Source organism: Poecile atricapillus, chromosome Z, assembly GCF_030490865.1.
Source record: "Poecile atricapillus isolate bPoeAtr1 chromosome Z, bPoeAtr1.hap1, whole genome shotgun sequence".
Lineage (NCBI taxonomy): Eukaryota > Metazoa > Chordata > Aves > Passeriformes > Paridae > Poecile > Poecile atricapillus.
In genome coordinates this window covers 117,896,039-117,923,861 of record NC_081289.1, presented here as the reverse complement: position 1 = coordinate 117,923,861, position 27,823 = coordinate 117,896,039, and the positions used below count along the sequence as shown (strand labels likewise).

At 34.0% G+C, this 27,823-nt stretch overlaps 1 protein-coding gene across 5 annotated transcripts in view; it reads left to right on the top strand.

The window, feature by feature from the left end:
• RIC1 (RIC1 homolog, RAB6A GEF complex partner 1) overlaps positions 1-27,823 on the top strand; it is a 46,631-nt gene that overhangs the window by 6,925 nt on the left and 11,883 nt on the right. For 3 of the 5 annotated variants that reach the window (XM_058826580.1, XM_058826583.1, XM_058826585.1), the window contains exons 2-15: positions 3,733-3,840; positions 7,881-7,957; positions 18,353-18,460; positions 19,539-19,681; positions 19,920-20,056; positions 21,035-21,126; positions 22,252-22,340; positions 23,192-23,336; positions 23,813-23,861; positions 25,002-25,154; positions 25,491-25,694; positions 26,603-26,641; positions 26,908-27,018; positions 27,611-27,700. In XM_058826580.1, coding sequence (XP_058682563.1) covers positions 3,733-3,840; positions 7,881-7,957; positions 18,353-18,460; positions 19,539-19,681; positions 19,920-20,056; positions 21,035-21,126; positions 22,252-22,340; positions 23,192-23,336; positions 23,813-23,861; positions 25,002-25,154; positions 25,491-25,694; positions 26,603-26,641; positions 26,908-27,018; positions 27,611-27,700 — 1,545 coding nt within the window. Of the gene's footprint in view, positions 1-3,732; positions 3,841-7,880; positions 7,958-12,936; positions 12,972-18,352; positions 18,461-19,538; positions 19,682-19,919; positions 20,057-21,034; positions 21,127-22,251; positions 22,341-23,191; positions 23,337-23,812; positions 23,862-25,001; positions 25,155-25,490; positions 25,695-26,602; positions 26,642-26,907; positions 27,019-27,610; positions 27,701-27,823 lie in introns of those variants that run through there. The other 2 variants (XM_058826581.1, XM_058826584.1) reach the window with 2 other exon arrangements.

Sequence of the window (27,823 nt, the reverse complement as noted above, 5' to 3'; positions counted from 1 at the left end):
AGAGGGATTCTTAATGTACAACTGACAATGAAACAGCTGTGAGTTTTTAGGTAGTTTGAAATTAGGTGACTTTGTTAACATAGCTGTCTTGGTATCTTACTGTTTTACAAATAGTGCAATTCATTTCTGGTAATGCAAACCAGGTTTGCTTTCATGTTACAATCTTATATCAGTAAAAAAGAGTAAAAAATAATGCTAGGAAGACATTATTGTGAAGCATAAAAACTTCAGAGACCTGTGAAACATGTCCTTGTCAAGAGATAGCCGAGGTAGCTGACTGATGGAAGGAGATAAAATTTAGATGTGAGAACAAGAATTTCTATTTCTTTTCAGTACTGTTAACTAGTGCTAACTGCACTGGAGAGTTTGTTTGCACTTTAGTAACAGTAATGCTATATTCTTTTTAAGGTTACATTTCTTATTTTTCTTTTCACCCTTTTTCTTATCCTGTAAGCATCCACTGCCACAGTTCCTTTTGTAACTGAGTGACAGCTTCTATTTTGCCTGACCTTGCATTCCTCTTGAGAGACAAAATATACCGTATCAAAATGCTAGATTTTCTTTGCAGCAGATTTAAAAATGCTAGATATGCTTCTTAGCTATTTTGGGAAGCCTTTTTTTAATATTAAATTGCAATTTGAATTAAGACTTACTTACTTCTTTCTTCCCGAACAACTTTTTTCTTCCTTAACAAACTGAAGGTGTTTACTTCTTTCTCTAAACAAGTTTTTTCACTTCTTTTTAAACAACTCTTTATTTGTTAGGTCCTTTGCTATGTTTCTGGAATCCAGTTTCTCCTAAAGTTGTGACTCTACCATTAATATTTAAACAGGTAGATTTTAAGCATTTTAAAGAAGGATTAATACATTGGCTTATTTGAGAGAGTGGGCATAATTCATTAGTTGAGTTTAACTACATTTATTTATAGTTTTAGTAGCTGCATGCAGAAGTGTGAAGAGTAAAAACTATGGAATTTTAATGAAGCTTATATGTAGAGCTGAGTTTTTTTAAAACAGAAAAAAAATTAAACATTTAGGGGAAAATTCTAATTAATAGGATCTAAACCCCTACTGTTTCTATACAGAGTATTAATTAAATATATAAAACTAACAGGAGGAAGGTATCTAGCTAACTAGCCTCCCCTCTCCCCTCCTATTTTTTGGTGATTTTTTATTTGTTTTGTTTTGGTGTTTGAGTTTGGGTTTTTTTGTTTGCTTTGGTTTTGGTCTTACTTGTTAGAATATATGTTCAGTGTCTTGCTGTGGTTGGATGAAGTAGTTAGGTTGATATGTATATTCCTGTTTACCAAAATACTCCTGTGTCATTATATATTTTCAGTCACTTTAGTTAGGTATAATAAATTGCTTCAGATGTAAAATTACCATTTCTCATGCATAAGCACAGAGTAGGGTCTTGAGCTCTCCTTCTATCTTTGTTAATCCAGACCATTCACACATATATGGAAAGCTTTTAAACAGGAGGGTAAATTTGTATGTTAGTGTTTAGTCTGAATGAATGCTTTCAGGCTGGGGAGTATGTAGAAATGAATAGTATTGGTGTAATAATTCCTTATTTAACCTCTAGCTAGGTAGTCTTTGTGACCTATTTAATTTAAAGTGGATCTACTTTCTAATAAGAAGTTACTTAAACTACAAAAAGATAACATTATGAGTGCAAGTAATCATTTTTAACTCCTTAAGTCCTCATCTGACGTGCAAAGCTTAGAAATCAATTTGTATAAATTTTGTAGCTGATGTACATGTAGAATGTTCTTCCAGCTTTGAAGGTGTAATAACAGCTTTCTTGTGAGTCAATGTCACAAGAATTCTACACTATAAATATTGTAATTATATTCTGTAAGAGTAGCAATATAGAAAGAAAATTGTGTATTACCAAGTTTCTAATTTTGCCAGCTGCATAAATCTTCAGGCACAGAAGTGCTTTAAGAATGATCTCCAAGTTTGCATTAATGATTCAGATTACCAAGACAATACTTTTTCTCATTATATCTATCTAAGGCAGTTAGGGTGGTTCTAAGCCAATCTGCAAGGCTGTGTAGTTCATTGAGAGCAATCAACAAGAATCTGCTTGTACGAATAATTAGTTATCTATTTAATGTTAGATATTTTGGTGCAGAAGAAGCCACACAAATTGAAAAAGCTGGTGCAAATAGTTCTTAGGGTAAAGATTAGTGTGATTGTTATACTTCATAAATGTTTAACTTTATTTTTGATAATTCAGTTCTGTCTGGGAAATTTAAAGAATAATGCTGTTAGCAGCACACCAGGTCATACTGTGAATTTACTAAGGCTAAGACTGCCCGTGTGATACTAATTTGGCTTATTATTTACATGCATGATGACAACATTTCATGGCTTTGTTTTATACTATTTAAAATTAATATTCATACTTTAAAATCAGGTTGTTTGTAACAGGTTGTATCAGGTTGGTTTTTTTTTTGTTGTTTTTTTTTCCTGAAAGGAATCTGAAAGAAGTGATTCCAGATAGGATGGTAGTAGATACTTAAGAAATTCTGGAATGATGGACACTACAGGATTTGTGGGTAGAATTAATATTTTTGTATTTGTTGTACTACTTCTGCTGTTCTATCAAGTGAGCCAAGAACAGCAGTAAACTTCTGTCAGCTGTGGTCATAGTGGAGGTTGGGAAGCTTTGCCTAGTGGTATCATGGTTAATTTCAGTAGAATGAGTGATTGCTCTGTACCTTCTTGGTTCCCTTTCAGTCTGCTTTTTCTGGTACAATGTTTGATACTCCAAATCATAATGAAAACTGAAATTGCTTAAGTTAGGACAGCATATGGTATGAAGATGAGGGGTAACTTCTTTGACAAAACAAAAAGTCCATCCTGCTTAATTTAACTTCCACCTCCCAGTGTTGCAGGATAAATGGAAGGGGAAATACCCATCTAAGCTGAAAACGATTATTGAATCAAGAGCAAGAAAATAGAAACAGTTGTGCAATATATTAAGGAGAATGAATGTTTCTAAGCCCTAGAACAAGGAAGGGTAACTTTGCTTTAGGTTTTTATGTTGCAGTTCTCAACTGCATTCATGAAAGGGAATGAAGGCTTAGTGCCTATGGTAGCTTTGTCTGATCTTCATCACCTGAAAGCTTTTCTTCCTTCCCAGAAGGAAAGCTACTAATGGGTGCACCTCATTACTTGCAAAATTCTTTCAGCTTACTGTAGAGATGGATTTTTCAGCAGATTCTGACAACCTGTTCTGGAAAACAAATTTCCTGATTATCATTCTCTTTAATACAGTGGCCCACCATTTAGCAGAAACCAAGCAAATGGACTGTACCAAATATTCTATAGAATGTTTCATCCTAATTTGTTTGACAGTCTTTATCGTTATAGGAGCCTGTTGAGGTGGTCTGTTCACCTGAAGCATCAGTCACCCTTTATCTAAATTAAAACTACTTCTGTATTCTGTAATGACTCCTTACTGTGCAATTCAGTATTTTATTTAACTGTCCTGGGGTTGGGTAAGATTAGGAATGACAGTGTGACAACAGTTCTCCATAGACTTTCTTTATAAAGCACCATTTTTTAATGGATTGTCAAATACATAGTAATTTTTTAACCTCCTTCAAGGGAAATATTTGTAACTGTTAAGGAGATGTAGTTCCTTAAAGGTATACCACAAGGTAAGAAACATCCTATGCCTTTTAGATATGAGATTTAATTATTTATATTTTTTTTCCTCCAGCCAAGTGTATTAATTGTAAGCTACAAGGAACTTTCAAAAGCAGCTTCTCAATTTGGACCTTATAAACAGGCAGAATGGCGGCCTGACAGCACAATGATAGCTGTTTCAGTAAGTAGAAATTTTCCTTCTTATTCTGATTAAACTATTGCAAACAGAATTTTGTGTTACCAATTTCTGTGCCTGTAGAAACTTGCAGATCGTAAATACATTTAATTGATACTTGTCTTGTGAAATTATGTAATGGTACCAAGGACTCTTTAGACAATAGAAGTTTCTTTTGTAGTTTTCATTAATTTTTCCCTTTGAGAAAAGACTAAGGTTCTTTGTCTTAAAAAAAAGGTTAGATCTATTGGCAGGAGATGATACAATTTCTCATTACTTTAGTAATCTGATAACAAATAGTATGGTAATGTAAAGTTATGTGAATGAAAGAAGTAGTTGTGGACTTAGGTTACATAATAATATTTAGCTTGATAAATAGGGTTTAAATGTGGGTCTTAAGATATGAAACTGTGGCCTTATTACTGGCTTTTGGTGGTTAAAAAATATTGCAAGTCACCGAGATCATGGAAACAAGGGCAGTGATAAGTGATACATGAACTCTTCTGTTAAGAATCTTAGAGATGAGATCTTGTGTCACATGGAAATAAATTCTTGTTTCATAGCTGATGCTGTGTTCACAACACTTCGGACTATCTCAGCAGTATTTAAAGTTTGAGGTGCAAGGTGAACACAAGAAAGGTGGGAGTACAGTTTGTAGGAGTTGCAATATCGGATAATCCTCTTGGTGTCTTTTGGTCAGGTCTTAACATCAGGACCAGTTCTTATATTAGATGTTATTATCTTAGTGGAAAACACCAGATAATTTATGGAGTAGTTCATGTCTCTAGCAGTATCATAGTAATCATAAATTAGCTAAGCTTCCCATGGTCCAGTTTTCTTTTGTGCAATGCAAGTGAGTAGTTAGTCTAAAATGTTTAAATTACCTAGAAGTATCTCATGAAATCAATGAAGTCAAGTATTTCTGTTAGTGCCAGATTATACTCTCAGTGACTACTAATAATTATCAATGGAGTCAGAAAAATTTCTGTCATTTTTGCTGTGAATCAAAAATAATTCTTTAATTTTATATTGCAGCATGTATTCAAACACCTTTTAATTAAAACTTTATTTAGTAGTTCAGAGGAAATTTTAATTTTTATATTTAATTACTATGCGTATAATGGTTTTTTTTTTCCTGAGATGTTGTGATCTATTTGCTCAAGAGACCTTGTGGTTTAGCTGTCAGCCAGGTAACCTTTACTTTCTGCTACTCTGGTCACTGCACTTTGAAGTTTTTCTTCAACTAAATGTACAGTGTTCTTTTTGGCAGATAGTGTCAAAATCTAAATGCCCATAAAGTCTCAGTTTGTAAACTAAAGTTCTGTTAATTAAAATTCAAAATGGTCATCGCTTATAAAATAATGAGTGTAATAAGATTTCTAATATTCTTCATGTTTCTTAGGATGGTATTTCATCCCTGAGTGTATGTATACAAATGATATGTAGTCAAGCGTGTTTGTTATGGTGGTTTTGACATAAGTTGCTTTGCAGTATACTTTAAAAAAATTATATAGTTTAATTTGGAACAGTTAGTGAGTCCTACTGAAAGACCACATTTAGAATACACTGGTTTTGTTAGTGAGACAGGACAGAAAGTCCATTTTTGGAGCTTAATGAAGAAGGTGTTCCTGCATATGTGATATTCTCATCCCCAAGGAGAGTTTTGTCCAAGTGAACAAGTTTTTTTCTTAACTAACACATTCAAAAGAAGGAGCAATAGCAAAGCAAGTAATTTTGAACTGAATTAGCTTCACTTAATTTCTGAAGTCCTGTGCAACAGCTAAAAATTTTAGTTTGAAAGCTGAGTTAGGTGATGTTTCTCACCTGTTACTGCCTGTGCTCATGAGTACTTGATTGTAGTAATTATCTGTAATAAAACTTTGTTTTTTAAGAAGATTCAGGGTCAGTATGTACTTCTTAGCCAAGGGGACTTAGTGATGGAGAGTGTAGTTTGGATTTTATGTCCACCTGACTGGTGATATACCATGGTTTTTTTTTGTTTCTGACAGCCCAAATATTCAGTGTCTCTGTGAAAACAAATCACTTTGCAGCATATGCTTTGAGGTAGATAATATTTGTACTGCAGGCAGACTTTGGGCCAGTGTATCCGGCTTTATAAAATACCTCAAGTAGCTTTAAAGGTAATTAGTTTTCATAATGTCACCATTCCCTAGAAATTCTGACTTCTTTTTGTACTAGTATTTTCTGTGCTAAACTGTTGGCACATTTCCAAGACAGATCTTATTTTTCCGCCTTACGTTTTCTAGTTTCTTCCTTCATATTGCTGCCTTTGTAATTTTTTGTAACAGTGTTAGTAGGAAATACTATTTTTTGACTAGATTAGTCTATACATCCTAGGTAGCTAATTCTAGTAGTAAATCAAACTTGGGATTTGGGTCAAGATGCTTGACCCTAAGATGCTGCAGAGAAATGTAGGAGGCATTTTGGTCCTTCACACGTTGCAGGCAGTCCTCCAATACAGACTACTCTTCAGTATGCATTCCCATAGGTAAGGCAAGAGCTTTATTAAACATGGTAGCATATAAGAAACCATGTTGTGAAATCCCTGGCAAGATTCTCAGTGTTTGTACTTCTGACTGTCAAAGGCTAGACAAATGATCACTTTAACGGGAATGGATGACAGTGGTCGTTACTTATTTAATAAGCTTCACTCAGACATTTTTAAAGCAATGAAACCTCTGTAAATGAATATGATCAATTTGCCGGAAGTCTGTGCTTGAATGCCTTCTGCATTTCATTCCCCGCTTTATGGAATTTGAGGTTCTATTTAGAAATGTAACAATAGCAACTTTGTGCTTTGAATAGTGTTCGGTCAGGCCCTTTGTACATTAATGTCGGTATAAAGATACTTCACAGTATTGTTTTACTCTTCTTTCCAGGATAAGATAACTTACAAGTTAAATATTTAATGATGTAATGGAAAGAACCTGTAAAGGTGTTAGAAATGAACATGTTTCTTTACCACATAATACCAGAACATGCTATTACAGCACACAGAAAAGCTTCCATTTATTGTCACTGTGTCTCAAGCTCCCCATTATGGTTCAAATTTTATTCTTGCGTGAAAAAGATACTCACTTTGTATGATAGAATAGCATTTCTTGGAATTCAAAGCCAAACTACAAATTTTCTAAAGCAAAATGTTTGACTGAGGAAAGCCACAGCATCTATGAAATGATACACTAAGCTAACAAGACTGTTGCTTTATTCAAAGAAAAGGAAACCAATCTTGCAGAGAAACATGAAACCATTCATTTCAATGCTTTTTGTCTCCAGTGCTTTGGATACACGCTCAGCCCATATTAAAATAATTGGATGGAAATACTATTTAACCAAAATGGATTTACCAGTTTGCCTGGAAAATAAATTCATGCTATAAACAAGTAATACTTCTTTGGTCATATACATCTCTCATGCTTTTGCAAGCAGCTTCTAGGTATGACTGGAATGTCATGTAACTAAATTATTTATAATTGTTCCCTGTGTATAGGCTTTTATAGGCTTGGGATTGAATTATTACAGGTGTTGTGGTAGCTAAAGATAGGTGATACGAGGCTTTTTGAAAACTACCTGGGTGACCAACATTGAGAGACAGTGTGTAAACCCTTTGCACTCAGTAGTGTCTGTATGTGTTCAAAGGAGAATTTATTCAGGTACTTTCCACCTTCTACTTTGTTTTCTGCATTAATTCATGTAGTTGGTATGAATTATGTGCCCAGGTTCTAAATGTCTGGAATAGTTGTCAAGTTTTATAGACTTGTATGAATTAGAGGAAAATTTTTGATGGACTAGTGCATAAATAGCAATGTTTTTCCGTTTTTGAACCTCCTGCCTAATCTATTCACTTGACTTTAAGGACGGGTATAGATTTTACCTGGAATTAATATCAATGCACAGTATTTTAAATGTCTTAATAAATGTATATTTGAGTTCAGTATATGACACATATATGGAAATGACATGAGATTAACAGATTGTACGCAATCTGAGGCTAGATATGTATTTTATCAGTATTTCTCTTTCAGACTGCGAATGGATACATCTTATTTTTTGAAATCCCATCAGCAAGAGACAAGTTTCTTTATGAACCAATATATCCCAAGTAAGTATTTTAAATTTTGCATCCTCACAGTGTGAAAATATGACTAGACAACTCTTAAGAATTCTTATGATAAAAGATATTTCCTTACAGAGTATGTTTTAACACTTGGTGAATATATGAACCATTGTTCCTATAAGTTAGAATCAGTGCAGGGGAGAAGCTGTATTTAATTAGATTGCTGTGTGCTAGTATGATTCCTTAGACCTGTCTTGTAAGCTATCAAAATCCTTAATAGCAGGGTTTAAATTGTCTAATTTTGTAATTTGAGGTAATCTGTTGCATTCATGAACTGCAACAAGATTTAATAATTCCTTTTGAATAACTCAGTTGAAAAAAATCATGTGTCATAGAAACTATTAAGGTGCAATTCAAAAATAGATCCTGTCTCTGATCTTTTCATAACTTAGAGAGTGGTGAAATAGGAAATAAAATCCCAGCATTTTTGAACACAAATGGATACTTTTTAGTAAGAATGTATGGGTGTTTTTGGGGCAGTGTGTTATGTTGTCAGTTTCATCTTATTTTCTTTATTGTGAATAATAGAACACATCTTACGCATTTAAATGTGACTGTATTTTGGGTGTATTTGTGGTTGACTTAGTTGATTTTGGATTTTGCAAAATTGGGAAATGCCTAGGAGAAATTAAAATTTCAAGTAATATATGTGTACATGTCTGTGTGTTTAGATAGGCAGTATCTGTAGTCATGGGTTGGATTGAATTTGTCTATGCAAATAGTAACACACCCTCAATTTCTAATTGGCTAGAAATTCTTCTTTTTTAATATATCCCACTATATGTCTTCATCATTATGATGATACAAATCAGTTGTTTTGGTTTTTTTTTTCACATTCATGAAGTGAATCATGGGTGTCTCCACATGGTCATCTGAGGAATACTGGATAACCTAGGATGTTGTGTAAGAGGAAGACATTTTGAGTTCTTATTTTCAGTGTAACTGTTAATCCATGGACATTAAAAGAAAATAAATGGAGTTTTAAAAAGTATTTAAATTCAAAATCTGTCCTCTTTCACAAATATGTATAGGAAGAAATTACTTAGCAGGTAGTATATTATTTCAAAGTGAATTTTCCTTTATTGACTAGATAATTGTTATACACACTAGATAAATGTGTTAGGTCTATAAGGCATCTTTTGACCTCTGAAATAGCCCTCAGAGCTCTGGAATTAACTGGAATTTATTGTTGCAATTTGCTTTTCTGTTTTCCAGAAACTTAAGAATAAAGTAGACAAGTTATAGTACTTTACTTGCCTCTTGAAAACTGAATAGCAATTTTCAAACTTACTCTTCACTTCTGGCTTACTGTCATCAGGGGAAAAGCCAGACAACATGTTGCTGCAGCTTGTCTAAATAAATAAAGTGATAGTATATCCGTAGCTGTACATTACATAATGCAGAAAAATAAGCAGTAGTTTATTGTGAGTTTTTCTTGTTCTTTTTGAAAAGTTGGGTTGTGTTTTAATTGACAAAATCCAAAAACTTATGGAAATATGTATAAAGCACACAGTAAAAGTTGAAAAAGAAGCTTTGGGAAGTTTGCTTAGAATATCACTTGTAGGAAGGCTTGAAAATACCTATTAAGCCATTAGTGACTAACCAGTCTAACTTTTATAGAAAACTTTACTAATGGATATGAATTGTTGACCTGAAAATGAATGTTTTAGTTGTTAGTTGTGTGTTGAACAATAAGGGTTTTAAAATATATTTGTATGCCCAAAAAGGACTATAATGCAAATTCTTTATATGAGTAGAACAAGGTATTTGTCTCTAGTGTGTTCATAATCGTTTGCTCACAGTCTCCTAAGACTAATGCATGTGCTTACCTTTAAGAAGATGAATGATCTCACTGAATTTACTGGGATTACTAGTTTGTCTCTACTTAGCCCTCAATTTTGAAAACCAAAATAACATTACTACTGTTCTGGTTAGATTAGATTAAAAGAAAGACACAGGTATTTATGGTAGTTGCGCCTTCTGTGATTAATATCAAATGATTCTTTACGTTATTAAAATGGAATGAACTTGTTTTGCAGGTGCAGATACAGTGTACTGCCTGTAGGCAGTCTCACTGATTTACATTGCAGAGCAAATACTTGGCAGGGGGTTAATTAAACAAAAAACCTCGAATCTAAAATGAACAAACAGACAAATGAGACCAAAAGCTAGAATTGAAACTTTGATATTTCTTTTGACGCATGTTCATTTTCCAATGACATTATTCATTGAAATGGTTGGATTTCACTTCTGCTTTGCTGAACAATACCAAATAATAATTTGGTAGTTTCTTCACTCTGAAGCCATTACAGATCAGTGAAAGGTGATCCTTGTATGTGACTTGCCTCATGCTTGAAAGGGAACATCTTACTGTTTTCTCCCCCCACAGCAGTGTGTTCTTGGCTCTTTCGTCTATGTTGGCAGCACTGATTATGCTGCTGTGCCTTAAATAAAGTTGAGTTGCTGATGGGGAAACTAAACCTGCCTATCTCCCTTTTTTACTCCTGCCTGCCCTGAATTCTAGCAGCTTAGTTTGCAAGTTGGCATTTAATAAAAGGCTGGCCTTAGAAAATGGTGACCTTGAAGTAGCACTGAGTAGCTACACTGAGAAGTTGAAAAACATGAAGTGACTGTTCTGTGATATTTGTATAAATTTTATAGTTCATGGTAAAGCAATTGCTTGGAACATTTTAACTGTCATGGAGATAGAACTCTTCCAGCTCTGTCTTATGTGGTTATTTACCTATGCTAGGCGAAGTGAGAGAGAGGGTGATGACTTTTACAAAAAGTGTGAGGGTGTCCTTGCATTAGTGAAGTGACAGACAGATGGTGCTGGAAACAAGTCAGTAAAAACTGAGATGGATGTTCAGTCATGTTCTACTTCTTAAAATTATGACTAATTCTTAATGTTTATTAACTGCCCATAGCTACTAACTTTTTGTAAGCAGAATGAAGCCTGTTCTTTATTAGCCTTTCTTTAAATAATAGTGGCCAATTCTGGCAGAAACATAAAATTTCAATATCATGACTACAGTGAGAAAGGTAAACCCTCTCAATATAACTTCTTCTTGAACGGAATTCTTAAGCTGTGCATGTCAATACAACAAGGTGGTCATGTACAGGGAATACACACCAGTAACATCCTCAGCTGTGCCAAAACACTGGTCTGGTGCAAAATTTCCTAGTTTAGGCAGTATCCTGAAGTTGAAATTGCAGCTAGGTTTGTTAATGTGCAGGTGAAAATATTGAGAATGGTTGTGTTTAGATTCTCTTGTCAGCTTAGTTCTTGCTTAAACAAAATGTGCATATTTTACCATAAATGAAAGAAAAAGTGGGTAGTCAGAAAGGCAAGGTAATTAGGTATATGACAGATCATTTATTGACTTGAGTAGTTTTTTGCAGTCTTCAAGACTGGGACACTGGTAACTGAAGTAACTTCATGTGGTATTAGTACTTTTTTAATAACTGCTTTAAAATTTGCTTGATAATGGTTTAGCTTTGATTTGGAGAAAAGGATCAAATGAGTTGTTGAAAGTCAAAATGACTCATCATTTGCTTGTATGGGAGAGGGATGTTTGTGGAGAAAATGTCTTTCCAATTTATAGATACTTTTATACAGAGTTGTTACTATATGTAGCTGTTGATCAAGATTGTCCAGAAGAGTTTGCCTGTGTTTGGTGTGTTAACAGAACTATTCTAGCATACAGCTATTGTAAACTGTAATTGCACTTACAAGAATTTTATATTGATCAAATTTAAACAAAATGCTTCAAGGTGGAAAGCAAAACAAAACTGTATGAGAAGTGACAGAAACACTTGTGCTGTTTATTACTCAATATGCATTGTAGTATATCTGATCACAGAATGATTTATTTTCAGGGCCAAGTCTCTCTTTTTTTCTCAAATCTAATCAGCACATACTTAGTAAAAGAACTAAAGTATAAATTGAGGCTAAGATGCCATCCTGTTTGACTGCTAGTCTTTGCTTTTCCTTCTCTTTCAGGACTGTGAAATATACAGGTTTTGGAAAGTAAGGTTGAGTGAACTTCCCCTGCACCCTCCTATTGTTTGTTTTAAACCAGACAGAATTGGAGCCTAGGAAAATAGACTTCCTGTTTAAAAATGCACATTAGGCATAATTTCCTCCTTTTCATATCATTCTAACCAATTGTAATGATCTTTATATTCTGAAATTTGGTGTTTTAATGGAACTAATGAAATCCAAAATTAACATTTGTGGCTGGAGGCTACAAAACTGCTGAAGTCTGTTGTATTAGTAACTGAGGAAATAAAATTTAGAATATGCTAAATACTTTAAGAATATTTAGTGGGAAATACTTCTTAAACACTATTTTATACCTTTAGAGATTTAATCTGTATAAAATCTACTCATGTAGTTATGGTAAGAGTTAATCAACTAATCTGTTTAGTATCATGTATATTATATGTAAAAACCTATTACTAGATTTATATGATAAAAAAGTGCTCATGCCATAAGTGCAACTTATTAATGTTTCTATATAAAAAACTTCATTTTTATTGCTGGAATCCATTGGTAGTTTTTTGCCAACTTGTGGTATTTTAGGAATGTAGTTCTTCTGTCAAAGAAAATTATTCTGGCACTGTTGATAGTTGGCTAAGAATTGCCAGTCTGTTCTTAGATTGAACTGTCATTCATGCTTAATGAAAACTTACAAAATCCTGCTTAATTTGTGAGACTAAAAATAGGTGGGGAAAAGCAGTATGGTGCTTGGTGTATGGTGTTTAGTTTTTTTTAATTGAGCCAGAGTAGTCTACAGTTTCGTTCCAGCTCTCGGATGCTTTGCTCCAGTTCAGAGCAGATTTGAAGAGAATCAGTATTGGCCATTAGCCCACATTCTGAGGTATTTTCCTACAGCGAGCACAAGTACAAAGTCCTGCTTCTGTTAGTTCAGTCTTGTTTTACCACCCAATTACTAAAGTAACTACAAGACAAAACATGAAAAATAATGTCTATAAGGTAAGATTGTACCATGTTAAAATAAATTTTACCTTTGCCTGTGATTGCTTAAGGAAAGTGACCGTGCATAGAAGCAAATGTGCAGCTTTGTAAGCTTTGTGGCAAGGTACAGTGGTAACTTATTGAGGAGTTTCCAGACAAATTTGTACAGAGATTCTTATGTTTGACAATGAAGAGATGAGTAACACCATCATTGTAGAGGCTTCTCTGTGCTGAATTGATCATTGTTTCTGTTTAGAGGTTTGCCAAGGAGAGTAACTGAAGTTTTTTTGCTTAAAGAGCATGTGTGACTTAGTGCTGAGCATATTTTTGCCTGTCAAAAAAGACAGAATCAAAAAACTTTACATGGTGAATTAACTAAACGTGGTAATTGGAGAATCTTTTGTGTCAGGTTTCTTCATATCCTCAAGTGGAGCCTGCATTTGGGGAGTGATATGAATGTTGTATAGATTTAGAGTGTGACCTCAATGGTGTAGATTATTCATTGTCTGAAGGTGCTTTGAAAATTAAAGTTGTTATCTAACCAATATGAATAGGTGAAGAAACTAGTTCATATCCTGGTTTACAATGCTATATTGTTGCTTATACACCTGGTTACTCTATTATTTTCTTACTCTTTGTGGCATTTTTAAAAGCTATCTCCTTTTCTGTAGCCTGATGGTTTATAGGTCCCATAAGTTACCTCATCAGTGGACTTTTTTTTTTCCTGATTCGACGGATTGAAGATTAGCATGCACAAAGGTTTTGAACTTCACACTCTGCAAGGGTAATCAATGAGGTGTATGGTTCATTAACTTACTAGGTAATTTTTGCTCAGGATAAAGCTTCTGCTGAACTTTACCATTGTGGTTTTCCCTGTAAGATTTTTTTTGTTGTTTGGAAAATATATTTTTAAAACTAGACTAGCTGGAGAACTTTTATTAACCATTACAGCACTTGCAAACTTGATGTGGTACAAGATGTTTTATCTTCTTAATTTAAGGAAAAATTAAGTTGGATGTTAGGAAAAAATTTTTTACTGAAAGAGTGATAAAGTACTGGAATGTTCTGCCTGGGGAGGTGGTGGAGTCACCATGCCTGTATGTCTTTAAAAAAAGACTGGATGTGGCACTTGGTGCCATGGTTTAGTTGAGTTGTTAGGGTTGGGTTGGACTCCATGATCTTTAAGGTCTCTTCCAGCATAGTGATTCTGTAACTGTTGTCAACAAATCTTTGCAAATGAAATAATAATTTGATAAACCATTTAGCTTCTTTATATCAACAGTTCTTTAATATGCTACCTAGCTGTTTCTTTTCTCAAACTACAGAAATCTGCTACTTCCTAATTCTGTAGTAAAGGCTGTACTAAGAATTACTTTTCTAAGCACTTATTCTTTATAGTTGTTACCATAAACTCACTTTAATTTTGTTGGTGCAGCTATTGCCAATCTGTGTGTCTACAGGTCTGCATCCAGCCAGGTGTATTTAATCCTCAGTTAGTGGCTGCCTTCAGTGTGGGGTGGAGAGATGCAGGTTTAGGGGTGAGAAGATGCTAGTTGCATGAAAATCAAAGCTCACTGGTGATGATGCAGGCTCTTTGAATCAGGTATAAAAAATGAAGTTCTCAGCTTTTCAGTGTGAACATTAACTGAAGTGTTCACATGAACCGTTGTAAAATGGTTAGTAAACATTGTGTAATTGTGCTAATGCAACAATAATGGCTGTTGTCAGGTTTTTTGCCTTCTTGCCTTCAAGGAGAACAGCTTGGAGTTCTTGGTGATATAAGTATTTTAGAAACATTGCCCTGGTTTTGTCATATAACTATTGCCATTAATAGTTGAAACATCATGATTTTTAATTTTCTTCCTCTCCCTTCCCTCCCACTCCAAATACTACTGAAGAAGCCATTTTGTCAGGAACAACTAAGAATATCGTAGCCCAAAAGTAGTATAAAAATATTTTACTTTGTATCAGAGAGTTTTTCTAGAAATGATTTTTAATTGTCTGAAGTCTTTCATATTTTTTCAACTAAATGTCTCCATTACTTCTCATTACTTGCATGGTTTATCTACCAAGAATGGATGCTACTGCCTTGTTTGTTGTTTTATTTAAGTAATACATTGTTTGCCATTAGCCACAGTATTTTTTTTTTTAAATACTGTATTTTTTTACTCTGAGAGCATTTCTGAATTTTTTTAAACTATTTTCCAATAATAACTGCAAACTATATTACTGTGACTACCCCAAATAATACAGTGGAAACTTTAATATTAATTTAATACTAATTCTGTCTCTGGATTAGAATTCCCCATTACTAAGCAGAAAACAATGGGCATTATTTTTAAATACTTAGAACAGACTTAAAAATATATGTTATTTACCTTAATTGCAATTATAAAGAAATCCTTAAGTGCATGCCTTCAGTGTCTGGTATAATTAACTTCTTATGTATTTCTTAGATGTTTTTGCTAGCAGTGAAAAATTTGTTACTATTATTTCTGAGTGAATTTTGTCTGTGTATCATGTTGTATGACTTGACTGCTGGCCAGTTAGTGGAGGCCATAAATGCAGTATTGTGCACCTAGAAAAAATAGCTGGTAGGTGTCCTGTTTCCTCCTTGAATTTCCCACCATTTCAGATAACAAACTTTAAGGAAATTCTTCCTACCAGTTGAGGAGTCTGTCTGACTCTGCTTTTGAATGGTGCTGCCTCTTTCTTGAATTTAGGATGCTTCTAAGTTTGGTGTGGTGAGGCTTTTAAAAAAACAGCATCTCTGATCTTTCCATGTTTGAGGTTTTCTTGGGTTGCAGATTTTCCTCAATTCTGAGTTTTAAGAGATTTATTTACAGGCTTAGTTATATTATCAGATGCCATGCAAATAGCAATGATTGTACTTGATTAAACATGCAGCTGGTCGGTCACTGAAATGTGTTCCTCTCAGTCCTTGTGCAAAAGTGAGTTACTTAAAGTTTGGCTGCAGCCATAGCAGATGCTGATGTGGCAACCCAGACCAAACATTCTTTCCTGCTTCAGTCATCTATGTGCATTCTTTGTTTAAAGGTCAAAGGAACTCAGCCAGTAAGGCTGAGTCATGCAGATGTGGACTATAGGAACACAGTGTACTTTAGGTAGCACCTCTTTTGCACCCTTACTAGGGATTTGTTTTTTGAATTGATGAATTAAATATAATCACAGGCAGTGAATTGAAATAGTGGCATTTTTGGAGTTTTAGTCAAGGTGATGTATCTTAACTCTGTGTGGATCAGCCTCTTGCAAGTTGTATAAAAGAACCCTTCCTGGGACAAGAGCAATAGTGCCTTAATATAAAAGATAAGATGTCACAGATGGTGACCAATGTGCTAAAACTAGCTTGTGAAAATGAAAATATTCAAATATTCTTGCAAGCTATTTTTTATCAAAGGTGTTGAAGAAAAAAAGTCAGTCCACATGGAGACCAAATTTTTTTCTTACTGCAAAAGATGTCTTTTAAATCATGTTGTTACTATTCTGGCTTTGTAGCTTGTGCTGCACAGAAACACTGAGCTTGCACTTGGTTACATACTTTGGTCAATAAATTGTGTCTTATACCTACCTAACAGTAACATTTCTGCACTACTCAACCCTTTCTTCTCAGTTTTAGTCATTTGCTTGCATGATTCAGTTGTACCACTGATTGTTGATAAACCAGAGTAATTTCATCTGGTTTGAGATTATACTCTCTGGAACTGTATGTCCACATGGGCTGAAAAACCAGTCTCCAAACATGTGGGGTTTTGTAAGTTTTAAAAAACACCACAATAACCCCACCATACTAATACTATTGAAAAAATAAATTACCATTTTTTTCGGGGTTCCTGTCAGTCCATGATAGCTAGCTTACACAAAGGGCTAGATCTTTCCTGAGACAGCTGCCTTTTACAATTAATTTTTGTTCAAAATGAAAACCAAACATTCTAATAATTTAAATTAATACAAGTTGCCATCTTTTGGTGGTAGATTAATAACCTTAAAGTCCTTTATCTTGTTTTTTGCTGTAATTTTTCACAGCCACCATTGTTTCGTTCTGGAAAAATGATACTGCTTCCGTCTGCTAATTCGAGATTGTCAGAGGTTACCTCTTGCCTTAGCTGGCGTATATCTTTGTCCTTGCTACATAAGGAAAGGTATAATGCCCATCAAAGAATAACAGATATGAATTTTGTGTTGCTATAAAATGGTAATGAATTAAAGGAAGTTGATACCTACTGAGATAAACAAGACAGGAAAGAGGTTGATGTATCCTTGTGCTTTCAAACTTACCTAAAGCTGCATCTGCCATGTCTTAGGCAATTATATTTGCTACCCTGATGTAAATTAAAATAAGTGTTTTGTCAGTTAAAATGCAGGTAGAGATTACATGAATTTATGTACATATCTATTGTTTCTGACCATTGAATTTAGTATAAATTCTAACTTGTCTGCAGTGCCTGTTTCATTCATAGTTTGCTTTGCTTACTAGCATAATGCTTATTAGATAGATGAGTTGGATGATATGTTACAATACTTACGACTGTAGGTCAGTTTTCATTTAAAAAAAAATTAAAAGAAGCACATAGCACATCTGATAACCCAGATAAATAAGGAATATTTTAATGAAGCTGTATAGTAATGTATGGAATGTAATGTAATGTAATGAATGGAATGTGAAATTTAAAATGAGGGAGATTAAAATAAGAAGCTTTCTCCGTCTAGAAACTGATATTGTGTAATGGTCTATTTAAAGGGAAGGAATCAGTGTTCAGTCATCTCTTCTTCGTAGGTCTTAGGTTAAAAACTAGTCAATTTGATTCAGGGAGAAATATTCCTATGAAATACTGTGATAGATGTTTACTTGTGTTATGCATGCTGAATTTATATTATAAACACTGATCTGGCAAAAAGAATGGAAGAAACAAACATTTTGTAGTCTGTAATATCTGTAATGCATTTTGAAAAAGAATGAATTGGAGATACTTAGGAATTCAACATATATAATTGCTGTAAATGGTTGAGTAACAATTTATTAAATCAGATTTTTCACTGATACATATAACTTATTTTAGGAGTATTAAGGCAGGACTTTGGCTAAATAGACAGCTATTGTAATATTTATTCTCTCTTCATTGTCTTATTTTTTCTTCATACTCTGTGGACATAGATAGAGGATGTTATGATAGACTAAATTTTTAGCACCAAAATTACATCCTAGATATTCAGTGCTGCTTGTGGCAGATTTCACGTGACTGGTTGGTTGAGGGTGGTTGTATGTATATGTTTATATGTATATGTATAGGGGAAAAAAGACCATGGAAATGTAAGTCAGTAACTCTTGAGTCTTTTGAGGGACAGTCTGTCTTAATTCTGATACTTCTGTTGTATTTTAGAGGAAGCCCACATCTGAAGGGAACCCCACATTACAAGGAAGAACAATGTGCTCCTTCATTGAATCTAGAAATGAAGAAAGTACTGGACTTGCAAGCCTCTATCACAAGGTATGCTCATTAATTGGGCCTTGAGAATTTTTCCATATATACCAGTACTTTTTAAAAAGTGAGGGGAAAACTGGATGGAAGAAAAGGCTTCTAGTAAGTTTTTAGGCTTATTAATAGTAAGGACTAATATTAGTAGGTTAGTATTAGCAATTAGTAAGTCTGAGGTAGTGAAAAAGTGAGTTACTGTTAAAGAATTCTTTCTCTGCTTGGCTATACTGATATTTTTGGCATATAGAAATATGTAGTATGCTCCCTGTTACTGTGTATTACTATAAATGAGTTTGTCCTTCAGCTCCAAGTGTATATTAGAGATTTATGGAGGTGTTGTTAGGTTAGAGCAAGACTGTATGCAGCATTTCAGCATTTCTCCAGATGCCTGCATAGAGTCCACATTTGTCCCTTTTATTTACCTCTTGCTTTGTTGTGGTGATTGCCTGTCCTATAAAGAAATCTTGAACATGCTAAGTAAGTATGGGTGAAAAGTTGGTGAAATGTCATACCATTAGAGTGAGGTGAAAAAGTAACAACGTGAAGTTTGGGAAGAGGCTCCTTAGGAGAAAATGGGTGAAGGTATGCAGTATATACTGGAAAAAGTTTTGCATGCTAGTAGATTAACAGTAGTTGTCAAGATTTTGGAAATGTTTAAGGAAGGATTTAGAAGGAGTCCAATTTCTCCTTCATTAGTTTGTTTCAACCACAGATTAAAACATATTGTAAATTATTTACAGCCTAAGCAGTACTGTTAATTTTCTGGGATAGATGAATAATTGATTGTTGGCAGTAAAGTCTTATGGTTAGTCATAAGTGTTGAAAAGATCTTCAGCGGTTAGTATACCAGTTAAGCAATTACTGTAACAGTACAGACCTGTTTGTGAACTGTGATTGCTGAAGAGAAGTTGAGGTGTGTACCATTTTTTGTCAGTGTGGTACATGTTTGTAACTTATGTGTGACTTTACAATGCATGCTATAATGCTAGTACAAGGGGTAGTAATACAGTGTTTATGACATTAATTGGTATTTCTGTGATAGAGATTTGAGACAAAGTTTTTTTAGGGATTAACAAATGTCTTTTATTAGTTTGCAGTCCATGTTAGAAGATCTACTTGTGGCTACTGCTGATGGATTTCTCCATCTCATTCACTGGGATGGTATGACCAATGGAAGGAAGGCCATCAACCTTTGTACAGTTCCATTTTCTGTAGATCTGCAGTCTTCTCGAGGTAGGTTGTAGGGATTATATTGCTTGCAATAGTTACTTCTTAGTGACATACCATCTAATATAAAATATTGTCTCTATTCTTAAGCGGAGATAGGAAAATTTTGCCATTTGTAAATGGGAATGAAATAGCCTCTTTAAATTAGATTTTCTCTTTGAAGTAGTAAGTAAACATCTGAAATGTCTGTTGGCTTGCAACATTTCTGTGTTTCCGTATTTTTAAATTACTGATACTTTTTCAGCAGGTTCACTTTTGGGATTTGAAGATGTTTACATCAGAGATATGGAATACTGTGCCACACTTGATGGCTTTGCTGTTGTTTTTAATGATGGCAGAGTTGGTTTCATTACACCGATGTCAAGTAGATTCACTGCTGAGGTATATTTCCTTTAGCATTTCTACTGTGCACAATAAATATGTTTTCCTTGGTCTCTGCATTTCAGTTAGTTTTCTAGTTTAAATTCTGTTCAGCTACAAAGAAACTAAATTTAACAGCTGCTTAAGAGACATCTGTTTAAGAGATGACATAAGAACAAGACTGCATTTTGTAGCATAATTTGAGCTGGATTTTTATAGGATTGATACCATAATTGATAACAGATTTAACTTTTAATTTCTTCATTCAAATTGTCATTATAGATGGCGTCTTATTGTGTCAGACTGACAGACTTCCTGTTAGAAGTTATAACTGGAATGTTAGGAAGTGGTTTCTCTTATGGCTAAGTATCAAAAGCACTAAGTCTAGGACTTAGTCCTAATCAAGTCTATCTCCTTCTCGTAGTGACAAACATACTTCAGAATTTGTTTTACAGGAATCTTCTCCAAATTAGGTGTTTTCTTACCTGTAATTCAGCCTAAAAACTATTACATTCTATTGTTAGATATCTGTATTTTAATTACAGAAAACTGAAAAGAATGCATCTAATGTCAGTCTCCTTCAACCACTTAAAATACCTGTATTCTCAGCTGTTGGAGATCAGAACTTACTGTCCCATTTTTCTTTCTCTCTTCATTCTTAGTACCATCTACTGATTTTTTTATTTTCTTCTCCCTAGGCAGTTTCAGAGACTTTTCTGCCTTATAGATACTGACTTATTTTGTTACTAAGTAGTCTTATAAACAGTTTTCTTACATAGTGAAAACTTTGTGTAATTTATATTATGAAGAATGAAACCAGTTTTGCATTTGTTGGATTTTGTTTCTTTGAGCCATGTCAATTGATCTTGACATTAATAGAAATTTTGAGATCATGAAGGTCAACTGACAGATGTGTAACATGGTGTACATGGATAGAAGCTGACTGTTATTAATAAAAGCGTTATTTATCAAAAAATCTTACGAATTTCTTTCCTACAGCAGCTGCATGGTGTTTGGGCACAAGATGTAGTTGATGGAACTTGTGTGGCAGTGAATAACAAGTACAGGCTAATGGCGTTTGGATGTGCCAAGTAAGTTTTTTATGGCTGGTTCAGAGCAGGGGGAGTTGTTTACTACTACTACTACTACTACTACTACTACTATTATTATTATTATTATTATTATTATTATTATTATTATTATTATTATTATTATTATTTCATAATAAAGCTGAATTAGTAGTTACTTCTTACTAAGTTGTGTTGCAAGAACTCTAAAGATGAAAATAATCATTCTGCCTAGAGATTGCATAATGTGCTGTCAAGAAGGCAGGAGAGAGGTGGAAAGAAATGGTTGTCTGCTTGAACTGCAGTTGAAATTTATGTTTGCTGTTCTGGTCTGGGAAAAAAAATAATTAAATGGTGGCTGGACCAGTATCAAGGATTGGAAGGTGCTGCTATCCCAGCTAATCTCAAAGCAGGATTATAAAGTCAGTTTTAAGTATTTAGTCATAATGATATTGGACAAGAATCAGCCCTTCGCACTCAACTGAGAAAAATTCTCTGTGCACTGATTTGGTCAAGAAAAGTGTTGCCTGTTTAAGTAACTTAAACATTAATGTAAATTAAATGTTGCAGAAATGCATGTGGTATTTTGCTTACTACTCCTACAGGTCCCCTCAGTATAATACTGTTAAGCTGGCCTTAGAGTGCGGCTTTTTATTTTCATTGGTTGTATTTTACTTTGGTTTTGTTTTAGAGCACTCAAAGAAATCTGGTTTATTTTTCATCTGTCCTCTTAAGAACTAGTATTCTTGTTTGTAGTAACAATACAGTGTGTTGGTGTTTCTTCTGAAACAATAATACTTACTTTAATTTACTGATCTTAGTATATCCCTGATGAAGCTTGGACATTGATAAATACTGCCTTCCCTCATGGATTGTCTGGCAGTTGGAAGCCATAAATGTGCATGGATTGTGGGTACATATGTATTTTAAGAGAATGAAGTAGTTTTAGTGCATTGGTTATTCCAGGGCTGGTGTTTTGGGTCATATGATGCCTTCTAGAAAGCATCTTAGAAATTTGTTTCATAAAGTTCTTTGACTGTTCTAGATAAATTTGTTGTTGATAAGAGAAAAATCAGCTTTTCTTAGCCTCTTGACACTGATAAGAAATTGAAATGGTCTGTAGTCTAAAGCACGTGTAATGTCTTCCAGTGGCTCTGTGCAGGTTTACACGATAGATACCACCACTGGTGCCATGCAGTTTTCTCATAAATTGGAACTGACACCAAAACAATATCCTGGTGAGCTACTTTTATTGCTAGAATTTTCCAGCTGTTTTTAGGGCATAGTATATTTTTTATCCTTAGCTAGTTAACCTCTGTTTATTTGTTTGCATAATCACTGATGTGAATAGTATTTATTCCTGTCTGTAATAATTAACTCCTGTGTCTTTGCACTTTTAGCTGCTTGCTTTTTAAGTTACTTATTTTTAAGTAACTTTTGGATATGTTTTGTATGTGAGGGTTTGGGTAGGTGGTTTGTGGTTTTTGTTTGTGGGGTTTTTTAACTAGTTCTTAATCTTGAAATTACTTTTCAATTACCTGAGGAAATGAGAGGTTATTGTCAAAACTGATAATGAGTATAATAGAACTGTGAATTAATTTGAAGCAACTGACATGTAGGGTACACTAATGCAGCATCCTTCCTGCACTGCAGTGTATTTTTTCGTGTACTATTCTGTGCTTGAGAGTAAGTAACATACAAAGTGGATAAATTGAATCCTCAACTGAAAATGTGTATGTCTGTTGATTTTCAGTTAGGAAACAAATCCATAAGTTTTATCATTGTGTTAAGTGCCTCTATTGTCCAGAAAATAATTTTATCAGAATTATGGTTCTGTGCTTGTGTTATAGCAGTGTACTTCTGGCGTATTTTCCTGTATTCTTAGTTTCTTATGAATCCAAACATGTGCTGGAAAGAAACCGTTCTTTGTTTGCTACTTACTCATTTTGAGATGGTCATTTTCATGAATGCATCAGTTAATTGAAAAATCAAATATTTACTTCCTTATATTTTTGTGTAAACTCTTATGGTGAAACCCGATGAAGGACTTTCAGTGTTTTTATGTATTTTATTGTCTGCTTTTAAACAGATATTTGGAATAAAACAGGACCCGTTAAACTAATTAGATGGTCACCTGATAGCTGTGTTGTGATGGTGACCTGGGAATGTGGAGGTTTGTCCTTATGGAGTGTTTTTGGTGCTCAGCTTATCTGTACCTTAGGAGGTGATTTTGCGTGAGTATTTTTAATGACATTGTAAAGAGTTTATTAGAAATCTTCGTTTTTCTAATTGAAAGCATCTAATTAGAAATTAATTCACCAAATTAGGCTTTTTTAAATCTCTTTTTCCTTTATGATTTCTTAGATATTGAGATATCTTTGGCAGATATTTGGGAGGGGAAATATATAGACAAAAACATTTTATTTTATTTTCATTTTGTAGTGGTCTTTTTGTCTGTAAAAGAAAATTACCCTAGAAGCAAGCTTGAGCAAGCAAATATTAAAATTCCCTCGGTGCCTGTATTTCATGTATTTTATGCTAGACATGTGAGAGTTGCATTGCATTTTTTGTAGTGTTATGGATCAAACAGGCTGTACCATTTGAGATGAGATTCAATATAGAACCGTATGAAAATATAAAGATAGGAATTTAATTTATTATTCTGATGAAATTATTTGTAAACTCAAACTTATTCTGTTCTGGTTTTAAGGTATCAATCTGATGGTGCCAAAAAGGACCCTCTAAAAATCAGTTCCATGGTAAATATGGATGTAAAAATACTGTAATAGGATGGCTCTTAATGTTTTAAATTATTTTAGTATTACAGATTTTCAGAAAATCAAACTGTCTTTCTTTTGCTTAATTAGTTTTCATAGTAAGATGCCTTTACTACATTTCTTAACTGCAACGTAGCATTGAAGGAAAAAGGGACAACTGATGAAGTTTTTATGTATAAACATGATCATGAAGTATGCATGATATGCCTTTGCTTACCTTTGCTTTTAATATTAAGTATGAACATTTTCCATTTTTCTTAATTTTTCTTTTTTATCTGGTGCTATATTTCGAAGAGCAATGAGACACAGATTAACACTAATTGCAAACTCCCTTATTTCTCTAAAATTACTAGCTGGCCAGTTAAAGTAACTTTACTCAGATTATGAATTCCAGAGAAAGTTAGCTGCTGCTTTTTGATACAAACTAGTTAACATTAAAGGCAGTCCTTCTAGTCTGTAAAATCAATAAATAAATAGAATAAATTAGAGTAAATTTTAAATTAGAACAAATTTCAAACACATTCTACAAGGCCTCTTACAAACCATGGTGAATTTTGTGCAGTGTTTCTAAAACAATTTGGTTTATTTATCATGACATAATTGCTGTGAAGATTGACAACTCTAAACATGCATCCCAAGTGGAGGTACATATATGCAATGACAGTACCTTTTAAATGTACCTTTTAAAAAATTTCAAAGACTGCAATTCTGATATCATTGAATTTGATGAACAACAGACAGTGTAATTTTGGAAATCAGGATTGTTTCATACCTGGCTCTATGGAATTCTTGTTTGTTGCCCTAAACTGTGAGCTAAACAGTCTTCATTACTTATGTGGGTTTCTTTGCATAGTTACACTTCATTTAATCATTTTTTACATAAGGCAGGAAATCAAGCTAAATTCTTACTGTACCTTGTGAATTTTACTGTTTTATTCCTATAATGATACATTTTAGAACAACAAAATGTGTGGCTTTTGTTCAGGCTCACGTGTATCATAAGATCAGCTACAATAAGTTTCTGTAGTTCTTGTTTTATGATAATATATAGTGTTACATATATATATATATGTATGTAGTGTTGGGTTTGGGATTTTATTATTGTTACTCTTTTTCCTTCAGACCTGGGGATCAGAAGGGTATCATCTCTGGGTTATTGATGGGAATTCTTCTTCAAACATGAAACCTGAAAGAAATGCAAATAACGAAGCCCAACAGTTTGGTATTCTGCAGTTTCAGTTCATCAAGAGTGCACTCACTGTTAATCCTTGTATGGTGAGTTTTTTTGTTGATAAATACATCCTTATTTGAGATCATAGTTCCGGTTTTATGTGACCTCTGATTTGTCCTTTCAGATTTTAAGTCTGTTCTGCAGCCTTTACAGTTGTCTTTCTTTTTTGTCATAGGGCCTTTAAAATGGTACTGTGAAAATACTGCTAAGCAATATTGTAACATAAAACCTGTTAGTACACTGAGAACTGCCTCAACACTTGTTTTTCATGTTGTTTACTTAGAATGTCTTAATACATTGATCATGCATTTTCCTTTTTCTTCTGTATATGGAATTGAAAGTTGCTTTTTTTCTTTTCTTTTGGTTTGGTTTTAATATAGAGTAACCAGGAGCAAGTCCTCCTTCAAGGAGAAGATCGCTTATATTTGAACTGTGGAGATGCAGCACAGACTCAGAGTCCCAGAAATACTTCGGCACACTCTGAACATAACCACAGCAGGGAAAGAGGCCCATTTTCAGATGGCAGTTTAGATTCTCAGGGTTTAAGCACTTTACTAGGACACCGGCATTGGCATGTTGTACAGGTAATTGGTCCTGGCTGCCCATATGTGCTTTGTGCTTGTAAAAGTTGAATTCACATGCTTGAATTGGTGGCACTCTTTTAAACAGTTGTTTCTGAAAGGTCTCCAGTGTTTTGTTCTTCACACAGCACATGAATCAGTAGTATTAAAAACTATTTGATTCAAGGCATGTAAGACAGGTTTCAGATACTGTTGAATTTCTACTTTAGCTGTTCCAGTAGCTCTTCTGTCTTCTGAAACTAGTGTAGAAGAGAGTGGTCTTTGTTCTGTAAAGTTGAAACAATTAGAATTACGGTGGGGAGGAACATATCTATGAAAAAGGACAGTGGCTGGATCTCAGGAGTACCTACCTTAGTGTCAGATCAGACACTGGAATTTGAAGCTGGGTTTGTATCATCCCATGTGATGTGGGGAATCCAGCATTGAGATTTGATGTGACATGTTGCAGTCAAGTTCTCTCATAAGAAGGCTTTTCAATATGTTGGTGTGTATTTATGACAGGATTAGAAATTTCATTCCTATACTGAAAGTCCTGCCTGAAGACTGTATTTATCAAAACTTTTATGTTCCTGTAAAAGATTCTCTTGGAGAGGGAAGTAGCTGGGAGGAGAGATGAGCAAATGGTGGCTATTAATCTGTAATACAGTATTAGCTGGTGTATATTGTTAATGCATTTTGCTATTTTGTGTATTAAAAACGGGGTAACATTTAGGCATCAGTTACTTTTGGTGTGGGGCCAGTAATTGCATTTAAAAACAAAATTCCAACATTGAATACCATTATGACGGTGTTTTGAAAAAAAAAAAAACCACTGACATTGTCCGAGTCCCTTTAGGATGTTACATTTAATCAGTACTTTAATTGTAGTTGGTGTAGTCATGTGGTTTTGGTTTTCTCTCTTTTTTGTTTAGATTCATAGTACATATCTAGAGAGCAACTGGCCTATACGGGTGAGTTATTTTAAGAATATGTTCATGCTTATTTAGAGGTATTGGAGAGATATAATTGCCCATTAGGATTGGGTGAACTCTGAAAATTAAATCATTACTTGACATTACAGAAAGAAAACTGTGTTAGTAAAGTATGAAACATGAAGATACTTTACATGTTTTGAGTCTGATGTTATATTGCCTTGTGGTGCCTTATTTGGATAGGATATATTGTTTAAATAAGTTCTCTTCTGAGGGTCTTCTAACTTTTTTTTTCTTTTTTACAGTTTTCAGCTATTGACAAGCTTGGACAGAATGTAGCTGTTGTTGGCAAGTTTGGTTTTGCACATTATTCTTTACTCACCAAAAAATGGAAGCTGTTTGGAAATATTACCCAGGTGAAGGGTTATGGAATTTTATTCTGGTGCACAGGGAGGATTTTATTTGTTGGGATGTGGGACTTGGAGAAAATTAAAGAGTATGATTTTCAAGTAAACAGCCTGTAGACACACTTGGGATTGGGATGCTGGTTTGACATGTGTTTCTCATAAAATGTCTGAAATACAGATCTTGCGGTTTTGACACACTAATTTGTGTCTGAGTGTTAGCAGAGTATTCAAAATTTGAGTGGATATAGTCAGATACTTTATTCCATTTGTCTTAGTCTGAGAGTCTGTGTGACGTGGCTTTGAATGTAAAGCTTGCAAATTCTGGCTAGAAACACATTTGAAAGAGTTCAGGGATGCCAATAGCATAAAGAACTGTGGAACCATATTTTGTAGGATGAGGTTTGTCCTTCGTATACTATTCTTTAGTACTTTGGTTTTTTTAAACATTAAAAACTTCATACACATAGTCTGGCCACTGTGAGTAAACCTTATAGATATCATGCATGGCTTTTAGAAATTACCCGTATAATGTACATGTCTGTGTGTATAAGTATATAGAAGTACATACCTATATGTCATCTGCTTGCTTTTTTCTTTTCAGGAGCAAACTATGATGGTAACAGGTGGCTTAGCATGGTGGAATGACTTCATTGTTCTTGCATGTTATAATTTAAATGATCACCAGGAAGAGGTGAGATTCTTTTCTTCAAAGTAAACATATAATGATTAAAATATCTGATTTGTATGACAGTAGGATTATAAACATGAAAAGTATTGTGGTATTATAAATATGTTTATGCACTCTAAACTTTGG